This window comes from Bos grunniens, chromosome 19, assembly GCF_055505025.1.
Source record: "Bos grunniens cultivar Pamir isolate PY7600 chromosome 19, Bosgru_T2T1.0, whole genome shotgun sequence".
Classification (NCBI taxonomy): Eukaryota; Metazoa; Chordata; class Mammalia; order Artiodactyla; family Bovidae; genus Bos; species Bos grunniens.
Window position 1 is genome coordinate 15,778,446 of NC_141183.1, and position 17,450 is coordinate 15,795,895.

Genomic DNA, 17,450 nt, shown 5'->3' on the forward strand with positions numbered 1-17,450 from the left:
CCTTATCAACCAAGTATGAAGTGTAAAAACTACACTAAATATAAAAGCTATGAAGCAAGTTCCTCCAACTCATACTTTCTGAATACATTTACATATAAATTACATTACATACTGTTTTATATCTTTTGTTTGCATGACATTTTACAGCTTACAAAGTGCTTTCGTATTCATGATTTAACTTGATCTTCACAACAATCCTGTCATTATTTCATATTACTCTGGACTGGTATGGTGTAGCTGTTGAGAACATAAGTTGTAAAAGCAGACTGCCTGGGTTTGAATACTAGTCCATCACTTTCTGGCAGTGTTTCTTTTTTTCTTATCTGAAAGTTGAAATATTAAAAGGACTCTACCACACTGAGTTGCAAGGAAGCTTAAATGAAACAGTGTAAATAAAGCAACTAGTACAATGATTATACATAGTAAACACTTATTTAATGTTAGTTACTATTAACTTTGAAAAACCTAAAGCTGAGAGAGGTTAAGCGACATGTCCAAATTTACAAAATGGTAGGTGGTAGAGCTGGAACCGGAACACAGATTTTCTACCTCCTGGTTCAGTGACTTTTCTATTATGGCATCACTTTAGCTACATCAAATCAATGAGACTACTCATTTACTTATTTTATGATGAATCACATAGTAAATGCACAAGTAAGGCACACTCTATTGACTTGGGGCTTAATTCAGAAATCACTGCAACATGCGGTAACAATAAGGCATCTCAAAAGCAACCCAATATAAATTTTAGCACCTGAAGAAATGTAGCGTTTTAGAAACAACAGCGTCCTTGGCAAATTCTCAGATTGTAATGTCATGTTGCTGGGTCATTATTATAGCAGTCATATTTTAACCTGACATGAATATCAAAAACTCACAAGTAAAATAGATGTTTTATTTATATCAATTTTTTAAAAGCCCTCAACACATATCATTTTAATTTTCTATTCAGATCACATGATACAGACATGGTTACAATGTAAATTAGTTATGAAAAGAAATCAATACCTGTCATCATGAAGCTTACCTTCTTGCATGAGATCAAACAATCCCTCACAACTAAATACATCATGTAATAAATTAATGATAAGAGCTATAAAGCAGGGTAAGGGGATACAGTGATGGGCAGGGGCTATTAGATAAAATAACTAAGGAAGGCCTTACTGAGGAGATAACATTTGAGTAGAGCACTGGATGAAGTGAGGAAGTGAGTTATGTGCAAGAACATTCCAGTATAAATGAATGTTTTATGTGTCTGAGGAATGACAGGAAGGCCAGTGTTGCTGGAGAGCTGCAGTGAAAGGGTCAGGGGCAGGAAATGATACAGGACAGGCAGCGAGGGGTCAGATCAGGCAGCCCCTTTCTCGCCATGCTAAGGATTTCAGATTTAGGGTTAAATTTGGGGGATACAGTAGAAGATTGAGAGCAGAAAAATACTGGGCTGGCCAAAAAGTTTGTTCAGGTTTTCCACAATGGCCTATAAAAAAATCTGAACAAACTTTTTGGCCAACACAATAAAAGGACCAGATTCTCATTTTATAAGGGTTGCGCTGGATTCTGTGTAAACAGACCACAGGAGGCAAAAGTGGAGGCAGAGCCCTGTTAGGAGGCCACTTATTCAGGCAGTAAATACTTACTGAACACTTACTAACAGAAGAGTTTGTTCCAGGTGCAGAGGATACAGCAGTAAATGCGAGTGTGCTCAATCACTAAGTCGTGTCTGACTCTCTGCGACACCATGGCCTATCTGTCGCCCACCAGGCTCCTCTGTCCATGGAATTTCCCAGGCAAGAATACTGGAGTGGGTTGCCATTTCCTACTCCAGAGGACCTCCCTGACCCAGGAATCCAATCCAGTTTCCTGTGTCTCCTGCACTGAGATGAATATTTAGATCATTAATTTTTCAGATTTTCAGTTTTTCTAATGCATGTATCCTAAAGTTTTTAAATGCATATCTTTATATACTACAAGTTTTGTTATATTTTGTTTCTATTATTTCAGTTTAAAATATTTTCTAATATCTTGTGATTCTCTAACCTAAAGGCTACTTAGGAGTATATTAATATCCAAATACTTGGGGATTTTGATTTTCTATATATTATCTTTTAGCTATCATTTTCTAAGTTATTTTATAATCGATTAATTCTACTAAAGTAGTGAAAGCTGCTCAGTTGTGTTCGACTCTTTCAGACCCCATGGACTATACAGTCCATGGTATTCTCCAGGCCAGAATACTGGTCTGGGTAGCCTTTCCCTTCTTCAGGGGATCTTTCCAACCCAGGGATCAAACCCAGGTCTCCCACATAGCAGGAGGATTCTTTACCAGCTGAGCCACAAGGGAAGAATACTGGAGTGGGTAGCCTATCCCTTCTCCAGAGCATCTTCCTGACCCAGGAATTGAACTGGGGTCTCTTGCATTGGTGGTGGATTCTTTACCAACTGAGCTATTGGGAAAGCCCTATATCTGTCAAGATCTGGTCTATGAATCAGCATATTGTAAATTTGCTAAATAATCCATGTGTATCAGAAAACAATGTGCATTCTGCAGTTTAGGGGTATGGTGCTTTTGTACACACACACACACACACACACACGCGCGCGCGCGTCTTGTTTGTTGGTTTAGTTATTTCCTCATTCATTCAATAAAGGAATCAAAACCTTGAAGTGGCTTTTTAAACTTAAGAATGAAACTAAAAGGTGTTCCATAAACTGAAGAAACACAGTAGTTATGGAAAATGAAGTTATATTCCAGGCCTGAAAAGGCATTTGACACTTGGGATCGTTGTTCTGACAAGACCCACATCCACGCCCTGCAACAGTTTTTCTTTCCTGGTTATAATAGGCCGATTCATCCCACGTTTCAATAAGCTGATGGGAAGCAGTTTACCTGATTTTCATCCTGGACTTCCATGTTGTACTGGTCACCTGGCTGAACTTCCGTGACTTTCTCCCCAAGGAGGAAACCCAGACGAGTCATGAGTGTGTTTGCTGCCTCATCTACAGATGGAGGGGGACCAAGTTCCTGTTCAGCATCACCTGCAACAGGAAGGCATTGAAACACCTGAATCCTTCAAAATAAAATGGCCAGTTTTACAACTATTTTTACATTCTGTTTGGTCATTTCCTTTGTTTTCACATTCTAAATCCAAAATTACGAGGTCCCTGACCAGAAGCTTATTTTTCCGCTGTTACCTATTACAATTGACAGACAGTCTACTCAGAATTCTCAATATATTTACTTGAAACCCTTGAGTTTGAGAGAAAGTTTTTGTAACTCACTCAAAAGAACTTTCTCATTTCTGTGGCAGTTGGCTTTCCAATACAAGTCCTAGTCTTGGGATCTAGCTCCTGGCCACAATCACTGCCTTCATTCAGGTTCTTTTATCTCTTTTTTCTTAGTTTGTGTAAATATTCTTTTTTATTTTAAAATCAGTTTAAACTTACAAAAAAGTTTCAAGAATAGTACAAAGAACAATTTTTTTTCCCTTAATCACTTTAAAATATAGACACGCTACCCCATCAGGCCCAGATAGTATGCATTTTCTATGAACAAGGACATTTTCTTACATAACCACAATACCAACAGAGAAATCAGGAACCTAACATTTTACATTATGATCTCATCCACAGACCCCATTTAAGTTTTGATATTTATCCAGTAACGTCATTTCTAGCAAAAAGATCCAATTCAGGATTAAGCAATGCATTTAGTTCTCAGTTTTCTTTGACTCTCTGAATCTTGAACAGTTCCTTAATCTTTTCTTAACTTTCACAACCATGACACTTTTGAAGATTATAAGTCAGATATTTTGTACCATGTCCCTCAATTTCAACTTTTCTCATGATATCTCACAATTTAATTTAGGGTAAGCATTTTTGGCAGCACTTTCACAAAATTAATGCTGTGTTAACTTGGAACACTTGGTTATGGTAGTGTCTGCCAGGTTTTTCCACTCTATAATTACACAATTTCTCTTTGTAATTAGTAAGTGTTTTGTGGGGGGATACTTTGAGAATATATATGTATTTCATCCCTCACCAAATTTTGAAATTAAAAAAATTTTTGATAAAAATACACGTAACAATATTTGTCATTTTAACCATTTTTAAGCATACAGTTCAGTGGCAATAAGTGCACTCACAACACTGTGCAACCATCTCCATTTTCAGAACTGTTTAATCACGGCCCAGAGAAACTGCCTCCACTAAACAAAACTTCCCAAGCCTAGTAACCTTTATTCTACTTCCTGTTTCTAGGAACTTGTCTATTCTAGGCATCTCATATAAGTGGAATCATACAGTATTTGTCCTTTTATGTCTAGCTTATCTCACTTTGCACATTTTCAAGGTTCATTCATGTTATAGCATGTATCAGAATTTCACTCCTTGTAATGGCTAAATTCTATTCTATTTTATGTACATACCCATTTAGTTTATTTAGTCATCTGTCCATCACACTGGACACTTGAGCTGTTTCCACCTACTAGATATTATGAATAATGATCGCATCAACACTGGTATACAACAGCAGTTTGAATCTCTCCTCCATAAACTTTTGCCCACTATTTTTAGCATCTATTAATGTTTCCCAGTTAAATTAATTACTATCATGCTTGCCAAATAGTAAGTTTTCTAAATCCATCACTCTTTTACAGTTTAGTTTCTTTTCCTTTATCTATGTGTCTATCTACGTACTTACCTATCTGAACTCACAGACTCCTATTTTAGTCAATGAGTTATAATCTGTTACTGTTATTATTTATTTTATTGCTCCAATGTCCCAGAGTTGGCCAGGTGAGCCTTTTCACTTTGGCTCCTGTAACCTTCTGACACACCCCTGTCATTTTCTGAGTACCTCCTTGCTTTCTGTCACGAGATGCTGTAGGTTCCTCACACATTTTCTCTGCCCTAGCCCTGGAATCAGTCCTTTTTTCCAAGAAAGCCTGATTTTTTTAAGTGAGTAAACGTATTAGAATATCAGATATGCTCATCAGATGAGGATGCCACTGCCCTGCAGGTCCACCACATGGGCAAAGTTAGACAGTTATGTTCATACATATACACATACACACAGCTCTATATTCATTTTAATCTGTAAATCCATATATAAACACTCCCCCTAAAGTTCACAGATGAGACCTAATTCAATACCACAGGGTTAAATCTGAATTTCTTCCTTTCCAAGGTTGTAACTTTTCTTCAACAGTGAAAAACCTGATCTTCATTTCCTTACTTATTTAATCTATTCTCCTTGCATGTAACAAATCTCACTGCTGCTCACTGCTACCCTGCACACAGGTGCTCTACTCACTCTGGTTGGGTTCCCACCCTGAACTATCCCTTTCCCAGTCAGGTCATTTTTTCAAAACTGATGTGTAATTCATAAACCATAAGCTCTTCCCCCTTAGAGTATACAGCTCAGTGGCTTTAGTATATTCCTAAGTTTATCACCACTCTAATTCCTGAACATTTTCATCACTCCAAAAAGAAACCCACTCAGGTTTACTTTTTCGCCCTGAAATTCAGACCCCTAAATTTTTTGATCTCTGGCTTTCACTGTAATCTTCTGTTTCCAGTCTGCTATCTTCTTTCCATACAATCAGTATTTAAGCTTCTGTATTTAGGCTATTTTTCAGGGGTTACCAACTATAGATATTGTTCTTTTTCAGACCTTTTCACTGAGGGCTGCTGAACAAAGTCAATATGAGAATCCTCCTTAGCCTCATCATCAAAATAAATTTATTTCCAAATAAAGAATTTATAGAAATTTACAGATATAAAAAAGAGCCAGGGAACTCAAGATGATCTATTTTAAATGTGATGCAGAACTAATTTACCTAAACTGAATTTATCTGTTTACACTAACTTGATTCATTGTCAACACTTTTTCAGATTTTATTTTATGCTCAAGTATATTTATAATAATTCACAGTAGCACATATCCCATATACGGTATTACCAAAATCATTTTTTTTTTTTTTTTGCTATCCTTTCACCATAGCAAGCGTTAACTATAGTGTCATATGGTTTGATACTAAAGCACAATAGCTTAATTTCTTTGGATAGTCTGTGTTACACATTAAATCACTCCAAGTGGCAAGAAAATGAGATTATCTAGCCCCAAAAGTCCATGGGGACTGTAGCCTGCCAAGCTACTCTATACATGGGATCTTCCATGCAAAAATACTAGAGTGGGTTGCCATTTCCTACTCTAGGGGATCTTCCAACCCCAGGATCGAACCCATGTCCCCTGTGTCTCCTAAATTGGCAGGCAGTTCTTTTACCACTGAGCCACCTGGGAAGCCCCACATTTTTGTACACCATTACTGAACTCAAAGTGTGGAAAATCTATATAGAATTCTTATTGGATTTATGTCAGAGTAGACAAACAGGATCTATATTCCCTTCTCCACTTCCTCTCTGAGAAACAACAAAAATGGATTTCTCTGACACAGAACAGAAAGATATCCCTGGGGCTTTATTACCTCTATAACACCCAACATTATAGACAGTTCCTTCTCTTTCTGCCTCTGCCCAACTAAGGTACTCTAACAAAATCTCAGGAAAAAGTTGTTACATATGCAAATGCATCTTTGAAACAAGTACCCTAAATCTAAAAAATAACACAAATGAATGTATATAAAAACAGTAACAGACTTACAGAGAGAGAAAACAAACTTGTGGTTATCAAAGGGGAGAGAGAAGGGAGGGGGGTTAAATCAGGGGTATTGGTTTAGCAGATACAAACTGCTACATGTAAAACAGATAAGCAACAGGATATACTGTTCAGCACAGGGAATTACACCCATTTTCTTATAATAATCTTTAATGGAATATAATCTGCAAAAATAATCACTATGTAGTAAACCTGAAACTAACACAATACTGTAAACGAAATATACTTCAACAAAAACAAACAAATCCCCTGTCTTCATTCAAGCAAATTTCCACCTTTAAACCCTTGCTAGGGGTGGGATGATTTGGGAGAATGGCATTGAAACATGTATAATATCAAATATGAAACGAGTCGCCAGTCCAGGTTCGATGCATGATACTGGATGCTTGGGGTTGGTGCACTGGGACGACCCAGAGGGATGCTATGGGGAGGGAGGAGGGAGGAGGGTTCAGGATGGGGAACACATGTATACCTGTGGTGGATTCATTTTGATATATGGCAAAACCAATATAATATTGTAAAGTTAAAAAATAAAAAAATTAAAAAAAATAAAAAAGAAATACACCATCAATCAATCAGACAGGCAAATGGTCTTGCAGATTAAAAAAATTTTTTTTAAGTTTTTTATTTGGAAGTCCGATTCCAAATATATTATCTTTTAAAACCAACAACAACAAGAAAAACCTTTGCTAGAAAGAATTTTTTTGTTTTGTTACTATAGTGTGTGGAATTTCTAAACTACTAAGTCATCTATTTAATATTATTAAAATTTATCAAAGCCTACTACAATAACAAGAATACTTATAGTACATGAAATCAAAAGTAAATAGATTCTGGGTAAAACGCTAAAAGTTATTTTGAAGATATTTATAATAAAATGCAAAAGTCCCTGACCTCTTCAGATTCCACAACATACTACCACACTACATACAAATGGCAGGCAGAGACTATAATTACATTATCATTTCATGCATTATTCACAAAAGTCCAAATGTTAATCACTTAAGAAAGAGGCCAGCAGAAAAATAAACCAAATTCTTCCTTTTTCTTTTAGGCTCTTTTACTCATGTTACAGTTATTCTTACTGTCACTCTAGTGTCTTAATTGTTTTCCTAAATATTTCTTTTAAAGGATACTAATATTTATTATTTTGAAGAAGTCTCCAAGTTCATATCCTTTATATCCATCAAAGGATTGATGGGAGAAATGATACAGTGACCAGATTTTGCTGAAATCACTACAGAAAAAAATGGGGAAGATATTGATAAAACAAGTTGTCAAAATTATTGAAGCTAGGAAGTTAGTACATAGCAGTGCATCATTCTATTCCCCATCACTGTGAATGTTTGGAACTTTGAGAAAAAATTATGCAGGGAAGTTTCTTTTAAATAACTTAGTGATTCTCAAATGGTGACAATTCTGCCCCCAGGGAACACGTGGCAATGACCAGAGGTATTTCTGGCTGTCACACTGTGGGGAGGGGTGTTGCTCCTGGTCCCTGGTAGGTAGAGGCCAAGGATGCTGTTAACCATCCTACAGTACACAAGACATCTCCCCACAACAAAGGATTATCTAGCCCCGAAAGTCATTAAATAGTATTAAGGTTGAAAAACCCTGAAACAGCTCGAATCACCTTATCCTTTGTTGTTGTTCAGCTCCCAGGTCGTGTCTGACTCTTTGCAATGCCTTATCCTTTAAAAATCTATCAAATTGAATGAACTCAACATAGCAGGAAAAAAAGTGCCCAATCTGTTACTTTTGAGGATTCTTATTAATAAAATTGCTTCAATTTCCAACTTACTATGCATTTTTACTCTTTGGATCATTTCCTTCCTTAGTGTAGGGCCTGTTTTCTGCACTATTACATTCTGCTATAGTCTTTTCAGTCTTCAATGAACCTTCGTCTTACGGTGCGTGGTGTGTGCATGCATGCTCCGTTGCTCAGTCATGTTAAACTCTTGGTGACCCCATGGACTACAGCCCACCAGGTTCCTCTGTCTATGGAGTGGGTTGCCATTTCCTTCTCTAGGGATCATCCTGATCCAGGGATTGAACACGGGTCTCCTGCAATGGCAGGAGGATTCTTTACAACTAAGTGACCTGGGAAGCCAATGGTGCATGGACAGGACTTTATTGGTGTTATATTGTATATGTCAAGGGTGGGGGATTATATCATGACACAAAACAAGTAAATGAAACTAAAAATATATCTCAGTTTTTCAGATTATCTTTTTAAAATTATAACAACATCCAGAACATATGGAGACTAGTTTATATGCCAGGTACTGTTTCTAAGCATTTTATATACATTAACTCATTTAATGATCATAATAACCCTATGAGGTAGGCAGTCTTATCCCCATTTTATGGATAAAGAAAGTGAACGATAGAGAGTTGAATAATTTGCCAAAATTCATAAACTATTAAGTAACTGAACTAGGAAATCTGGATTTAGACCTCAGGCTCTTAATCCCTAAGCTCTACTGTAATCCTTGATTCCAGCCTCTCACAATGTTGCTAGGTATCATTTTTCTACCTCCTCTCTGCCGAGCATATTTGTTCAAAACTCAAAATTCCTCTGAAATTGTCAGACCGAATATCTTACCTATCTTTCTGTCTCATCCATGACCATTCAGGCAACGTGAAGAATGTGCCATCTTCCTAACGTTTGGTTTAGGCATGTTTTATGCCCAATGAAGGTATGAGCCTAAACAAAGATAGCACTTTCTTTGAGTGGGATCCTAGTGTGACTTCTTTAGTAACAACGAACTTGGAATATGATACACAAAACAAGATGGCTGGTAGGTTGTTGAAAAATAATCCCTATAAGACTATTATATACAAAATAAACCATGTATCATTTATACATTTTGTTGATTAAAGCTACTGAAATTCATCTTGGCTATTTGGAAGCAGTGTGTTTATGCAATAAGCTTTGATTGAATGAGGAAGACAGCACCTTAAAACTAAATATTCTAACATTTACATGGATATGGAAAGGTCTGGGGATAGTAAAGAAAATGTGAAGAAGAGTGACTGCTATTACTTAACATCAAGATTTAATCTAATGCTAAAGTAATTAAGAGAGAGTATGAATGGTACAAGCATAGACCAAAGACCAGGAGAAGAGAATAAAAAATCCAGAATCATATCTATACAAGTGGAGTCACCTTATTTAGGACAGAAATGCCACTGCAATTGTTTAGTAAGAGAACGGCATTTTCTCTCTCTTTTTGTTTTATGAGTATGCTACATTTTACTTGCAGTGGGTAATATGAAATTTGACAATAATGGCACATTTGACAATAAAGACTATAAAGCGATATCTTCTGGACATTAACGTAAAGAGATGGTGCCCATGTGCTGTGAAGAATCTTTACGTACAATGATGAAACAATAAACAGATAAGTATACATCTCTATCCATTACTCCAAATCTTCATTGATAAAACAATGTGCTTCAAGTAGACTCATAATTTTATAATATGTTTTTTAACTAAATTGCATATATAGACAAAAATCCCACCAAAAATATTCACATAGGTCCTCATATATTACAGGGTGACCCTTAGAGAATGGCATTTTCAATAACCGGTGATGGATCTATATGTCAGAATAAACATGAAACCTGTCCCTACCTCATGCCATACACAAAAATCAATTCCAGGTGGAGTATAGACCCAAACACAAAATAGAATACATTTTCTGGAAGGTAGCCTAAGAGAATATCTTCATGAACTAGGACTAGGCAAAGATTTTTCAAATAAGACACAAAAGGCACTAACCCACAAAAGAAAAAGATAGGTTAAGTTTATTAATAAGAAAAACTTCTGTTCACCAAAGATTCCACTAAAACAGTAAAAAGGCAAGCCACAAAGAGGGAAGAATATCTTTAACTCAATCTTGCCTGTTACTCCAGTTATCTCTTGACTTCCTACTTTTGCATTCCAGTCCCCTGGGATGAAAAGGACTTCTCTTTTTGGTGTTAGTTCCAGAAGGTCTTGCAGGTCTTCATAGGACCGTTCAGCTTCAGCTTCTTAGGCATTAGTGGTTGGGGCATAGACTTGGATTACTGTGATATTGAATGGTTTGCCTTGGAAATGAACAGAGATCATTCTGTTGTTTTTGAGATTGCACCCAAGTACTGCATTTCAGACTCCTGTGTTGACTATGAGGGCTACTCCATTTCTTCTAAGGGAATCTTGCCCACAGTATTAGATATAAGAGAAAAGGAAAGATATATCTATATGAATGCAGGGTTCCAAAGAATAGCAAGGAGAGGCAAGAAAGCCTTCATCAGTGATCAATGCAAAGAAATAGAAGAAAACAATAGAATGGGAAAGGCTAGTGATCTCCTCAAGAAAATCAGAGATATCAAGGGAACATTTCATGCAAAAATGGGCACAATAAAGGAAAGAAATGGTATGGACCTAACAGAAGCAGAAGATACTAAGAAGAGCTAACAAGAATCCACAGAAGAACTATATAAAAATGATCTTCATGACCCAGATAACCACGATGATGTGATCACTCACATACAGCCAGATATCCTGGAATGTGATATCAAGTGGGCTTTAGGAAGCATCACTACAATAAAGTTAGTGGAGGTGATGGAATTCCAGTTGAGCTATTTCAAATCCTAAAAGATGATGCTGTGAAACTGCTGTGAAAGTGCAATACATCAGCAAATTTGGAAAACTCAGCAGGGGCCACATGCCTGAAAAGGTCAGTTTTCATTCCAATCCCAAAGAAAGACAATGCCAAAGAATGTTCAAACTGCTGCACAATTGCACTCATCTCAAATGCTAGCAAAGTAATGCTCAATATTTTCCAAGCCAGGCTTCAACAGCATGTGAACTGAGAACTTCCAGATGTTCAAGCTGGATTTAGAAAAGGCAGAGGAACCAGAGATCAAATTGCCAACATCCACTGGATCATTTTTTTTGGGCTCCAAAATCACTGCAGATGGTGACTGCAGCCATGAAATTAAAAGACGCTTACTCCTTAGAAGGAAAGTTATGACCAATCTAGATAGCATATTGAAAAGCAGAAACATTACTTTGTCAACAAATGTCCATCTAGTCAAGGCTATGGTTTTTCCTGGGGTCATGTATGGATGTGAGAGTTGGACTGTGAAGAAGGCTGAGCACCGAAGAATTGATGCTTTTGAACTGTGGTGTTGGAGAAGACTCTTGAGAGTCCCTTGGACTGCAAGGAGATCCAACCAGTCCATTCTGAAGGAGATCAGCCCTGGGATTTCTTCGGAAGGAATGATGCTAAAGCTGAAACTCCAGTACTTTGGCCACCTCATGCGAAGAGTTGACTCACTGGAAAAGACTCTGATGCTGGGAGGGATTGGGGGCAGGAGGAGAAGGGGACGACAGAGGATGAAATGGCTGGATGGCATCACTGACTCAATGGACGTTGAGTCTCAGTGAATTCCGGGAGTTGGTGATGGACAGGGAGGCCTGGCGTGCTGTGATTCATGGGGTCACAAAGAGTCGGACACGACTGAGTGACTGAACTGAACTGAACTGAACTGGATCATCAAAAAAGCAAGAGAGTTCCAGAAAAACATCTACTTCTGCTTTACTGACTACGCCAAAGCCTCTGACTGTATGGATCACAACAAATTGTGGAAAATTCTGAAAGAGATGGGAATACCAGAGCACCTTACCTGCCTCCTGAGAAATCTGTATGCAGGTCAAGAAACAACAGTTACTACTGGACATGGAACAATGGACTGGTTCCAAATTGGGAAAGGAGTACGTCAAGGATGTATATTGTCACCCTGCTTACTTATATGCAGAGTACATCACGTGAAATGCCAGGCTGGATGAAGCACAAGCTGGAATCAAGATTTCTGGGAGAAATATCAATATGCACCTTTACGGCAGAAAGCAAATAAGAACTAAAGAGCCTCTTGATGAAAGTGAAAGAGGAGAGTGAAAAAGTTGGCTTAAAACTTAACATTCAAAAAACTAAGATCATGGTATCTGGTCCCATTACTTCATGGCAAATTGATGGGGAAACAATGGAAACAGTGAGAGACTTTATTTTGTTGGGCTCCAAAATCACTGCAGATGGTGACTTCAGCCATGAAATTTGAAGATGCTTGCTCCTTGGAAGAAAAGCTATGACCAATCTAGACGGCATATGAAAAAGCAGAGACATTACTTTGCCAACAAAGGTCCATCTAATCAAAGCTATGGTTTTTCCAGTAGTCATGTATGGATGTGAGAATTGGATTATACAGCAAGCTGAGTGCTGAAGAACTGATGCTTATGAACTGTGATGTTGGATAAGACTCTTGAGAGTCCCTCGGACTGCACAGAGATCAAACCAATCAATCCTAAAGGAAGTCAGTAGTGAATATTCACTGAAGGACTGAAGCTAAAGCTCCTATACTCTGGCCACCTGATAGGAAAAACTGACTCATTTGAAAAGACCCTGATGCTGGGAAAGATTGAAGGCCAGAGAAGGGGACAATAGAGGATGAGATGGTTGGATAGTATCACTGAGTCAATGGACAGGAGTTTGAGCAAGCTCTGGGAGTTGGTGATGGACAGGGAAGCCTGGCATGCTGCTGTCCATGGGGTTGCAAAGAGTTGGACATGACTGAGCGACTGAAGTGAATATGGGGCCAAAGGACAGTTAACCTGTTTTTCTGGTATGAATGTAAATCAGTAGCATAAAATTTGAAAAAAAAAATTAGAACATATTGAAACCCCATGACCCAGCAAGTCCACTACTAGGTATATATCAAAATGAAAAGTAAGCACAGGGGCTTTGAAATAGATGTGGCAAACATTCATAAAATTGTTCATAACAGCCAAAGTTGAAAATGCCCATCAACAGTAGACATACAATGAAACACGACAGCAATAAAAGAGAATCTCACAAACATACAATTAAACAAAAGAAGAGAGGCTCAAAAGAGTACAGGTTAAATGATTTCATTTATGTAAAGTCTGAAAACTGCCAAAGGAAATAAATGATAATGCAGTGAGATTAAAGGTCACACTTACATGGAGTGGAATATGATGCAGAGGAAGCATGAGAAAAGCTTCTGAGGTGCTGGGAACGTTCTGTGTCTGAATTTAGGAAGTGGTTATACAGGTGTTCATGTCATAATTTCACAGAGATGCACAATTATTATTTGAATTGTTGTTCAGTCGTTCAGTCGTTCCTCTTTGTTGCATCCCCACGGACTGCAGCACACCAGGCTTCCCTGTCATTTACTACCTCCTGGAGTTTGCTCAAACTTATGTTCACTGAGTCGATGATGCCCTCTGTCTTGTCCTCTGTCATCCCCTTCTCCTCCTGTCCTCAGTCTTTCCCAGCATCAGAGTCTTTTCCAATGAGTTGTCTCTCTGATATCTTTCTGTATTTATGTTATATTTTAACCTTTAAATATGATAGAAAATGTACTCAGGTCATAGGACACTGGGTTTGAGAATGAAACAATAATCACAATACTTTTTTTTCCTTCAAGAAAGAAATCTACAACTATTGAAAAACTAAATAATGCTGTATATAGTTAAAATCTGTGTAAGAAATTACCTCACCATTCCTCTCTTACGTTGCTTTTGTTTAGTCGTTGAGTCGTGTCCAACTCTTTTGTGACCCCATGGACTGTAGCCTGCCAGGCTCTTCTGTCCATGGGATTTCCCAGGCAAGAATACTGGAGTGCGTTGCCATTTCCTTCTCCCCTTCTCTTAAACCAGTTAACAACTTAAAGTGGAAAAATGACATAAGGATAGAAAGAAGCCAATATATACAAGAACTACTCTGTAAATTAAAGGAATAGTGAGTTGAGAGATAAACAATTACACTTGTCCTTGAAGGATGGAGGAGGAAAAGGTGGAGAGTAGGTTTTTTTCAGGAGACCATACTTGAAATACTTATTTGATTTCTTAACAACAGAGCGAGGGAAAAAGAGAAGAGGGAACAATTTTCAGATTCAAGTTCTGTATGACTTACCAGTTCAACATAAAGACAGAACTCCAAGATCAAAACTGAAAATATAGCATATTTAGTGCTGTTTTAAAAGAGTGTTGTATTTCTGTACTAGAGAAGGAAATGGCAACCCACTCCAGTATTCTTGCCTGGAAAATCCCATGGATGGTGGAACCTGGTAGGCTATAGTTCATGGGGTCGCAAAGAGTCAGACACGACTGAGCAACTTCACTTTCACTTTCAGTAATAATAACAGTAACTTATTGAGATATTACTCTCTAGTACTTTTCCAAGTGCTTTACATATATTAAATCATTTAATCTTCACAACATTCCTTATCTTACAGATAGTAAAAGTAAGGCACACAAAGACTAAGTTTTTGCTTGACCATGGTTACAGAGTTAAGACAGTGTGTTAGTCGCTCAGTCATGTCCAGCTCTTTATGACTCCATGGACTCATAGCCCACAGGCACTTCTTGTCCATGGAATTCTCCAGGCAAGAATAGTAGAATACTGGAAGGGGTAGCCATTCCCTTTTCAAGAGTTAGGCATGAAAGTGAAAAAGTGAAAGTCACTCAGTGGTGTCTGACTCTTTGCAACCCCATGGACTGTAGCCAGGCAGGTTCCTTTGTCCATGGAATTCTCCAGGCCAGAATACTGGAGTAGGTAGCCTTTCCCTTCTCCAGGGGATCTTCCCAACTCAGGGATGGAACCCAGGTCTCCTGCATTGGAGGCGGATTCTTAACCATCTGAGCCATAAGGGAAGCCCAAGAATACTGGAATGGATAGACTATTCCTTTTCCAGCCGATCTTCCCAACCCAGGAATCGAACTGGGGTCTCCTGCATTGCAGATGGATTCTTTACCAGCTGAGCTACGCAGTGACAGTCAATTTTGAAGTACAGGCTGCCTGGCTGTTGGGCTCATTATGTGGCTGGGAAATATGTGATTATTAAGTACAAATTGTTTAAATGGTTATCTTATTAATGGTATCCAGCAGAATAACTTCCACAGACAATATAGGAAAGCAAGAATTAATTCAGTAAATATTTACTAAGCACTTTCTGTGTGTCCAGCACTGTGTGAGGTATTAGATACACATTTATGGACAATGGAGACAGTCCCTATCCTTAAGGAGCTTATAGTCTCATGTGGAAAAGAAAGTAATTTGATTTAATCATAGTAATTTAAAAGCTGAGAAATATAATGCAGGCAAAAAACAGGATGCTGCAAAAAAGCAAGTGGCAAATATTTCAGAATATTTTGGTGTTTATTTTTCTGGATGACGTGAATTTTCTTTTCAGAGGTGGTTTAAACTTCACAACATCTGCAAAAAGTCCCTTCTACTTAAAGTTCTCAAACTGCAGAGGGATTAAACGATGACTTAAACTGTGCCAAGAAATGAATGTCTAATAGCTAATGTATCCAAATCGCTAATCTGTATTCCTAACATGGCAGGCTACACAAAGAATAGTTCCACAGACTTTTAATTCTCAGCATTCTCTTAGCATTTTCTCATCGGGCTGTTTACATTTTCCTTTATGATCTGTTAATTATAAACTGCCTGTTCTCATCTATTTCAAGACTCAGAAATTTGTACCACATTTAATCAAATAAAGAAACCCATGCTTTCTCTCTAACAGAGTTACAAAACCTATGATTAGCTTAGCCCAATTGCCAGAGTAAACCTGGTCATGTTTTCATTTCCTAGCTCTTAAATGGTAACCTAAATTTTTTCTTTTCTGATGAAACTGGAAGTGAGTTACTGATATTCTGATGAAAATTGGAAACGTGACTGCTATCTGTCACAGTAAGCTCTAGAGCTGACATGGAGCTCTTCCACATCCTCCCCAAACTGAGCTCCTGATTTTTAAAGTCACTGCCTACCAGTGATCAACAATAAAAGCAACACCTGGGTTTCCCTGGTAGTTCAGTAGTAAAGAATCCATCTGCTGATGACATGATTCTCTACGTAGAAAACCCTCAAGATGCCACTAGAAAATTACTATCAATGAATACAGTAAAGCTGTAGGATATAAAATTAATACACAGAAATCCCTTGCATTCCTATACAACAACAATGAAAAACCAGAAAGAGAAATCAAGGAAACAATCCCATTCACCATTGCAGCAAAAAGAATAAAATACTTAGGAATAAATTTACCTAAAGAAACAAAAGACCTGTATATAGAAAACTATAAAACACTGGTGAAAGAAATAAAAGATGACACAAATAGATAGACCATGTTCACAGATTGGAAAAATCAATATAGTGAAAATCCGTATACTACCCAAGGCAATCTATAGATTCAATACAAACCTTATCAAACTACCAACGGCATTTTTCACAGAACTAGAACACATCATTTCACAATTTGTATGGAAACACAAAAAACCTCAAATAGCCAAAGCAATCTTAAGAAAGAGGAATGGAACTGGAACAATCAACCTTCCTGACTTCAGACTATACTACAAAGCTACAGTCATCAAGACAGTATGGTACTGGCACAAAGACAGAAATGTAGATCAATGGAACAAAATAGAAAGTCCAGCTATAAATCCATGCACCTACGGACACCTTATATTTGACAAAAGAGGCAAAAATATACAAGGAGAAAATACAGTCTCTTCAACAAGTAGTGCTGGGAAAAATGGTCAACCACGTATAAAAGAATGAAATTTGAATGTTTTCTAACACCATACACAGAAATAAACTCAAAATGGATTTAAAGATCTAAATGTAAGACCAGAAACTATAAAACTCTTAGAGGAAAACATATGCAGAACACTCAGACATAAATCACAGCAAAATCTTCT

The 17,450-nt window shown here is 37.6% G+C and overlaps 1 protein-coding gene across 9 annotated transcripts in view; it reads right to left on the minus strand.

Annotated features, from left to right (window-relative positions):
* The window catches only part of TANC2 (tetratricopeptide repeat, ankyrin repeat and coiled-coil containing 2), a 363,482-nt gene that overhangs the window by 140,165 nt on the left and 205,867 nt on the right, over positions 1 to 17,450 (minus strand). For all 9 annotated transcript variants that reach the window (XM_086357066.1, XM_086357065.1, XM_086357063.1 and 6 more), the window contains one exon: positions 2,888 to 3,036. In XM_086357066.1, coding sequence (XP_086213192.1) covers positions 2,888 to 3,036 — 149 coding nt within the window. The remainder of the gene's footprint in view (positions 1 to 2,887; positions 3,037 to 17,450) is intronic.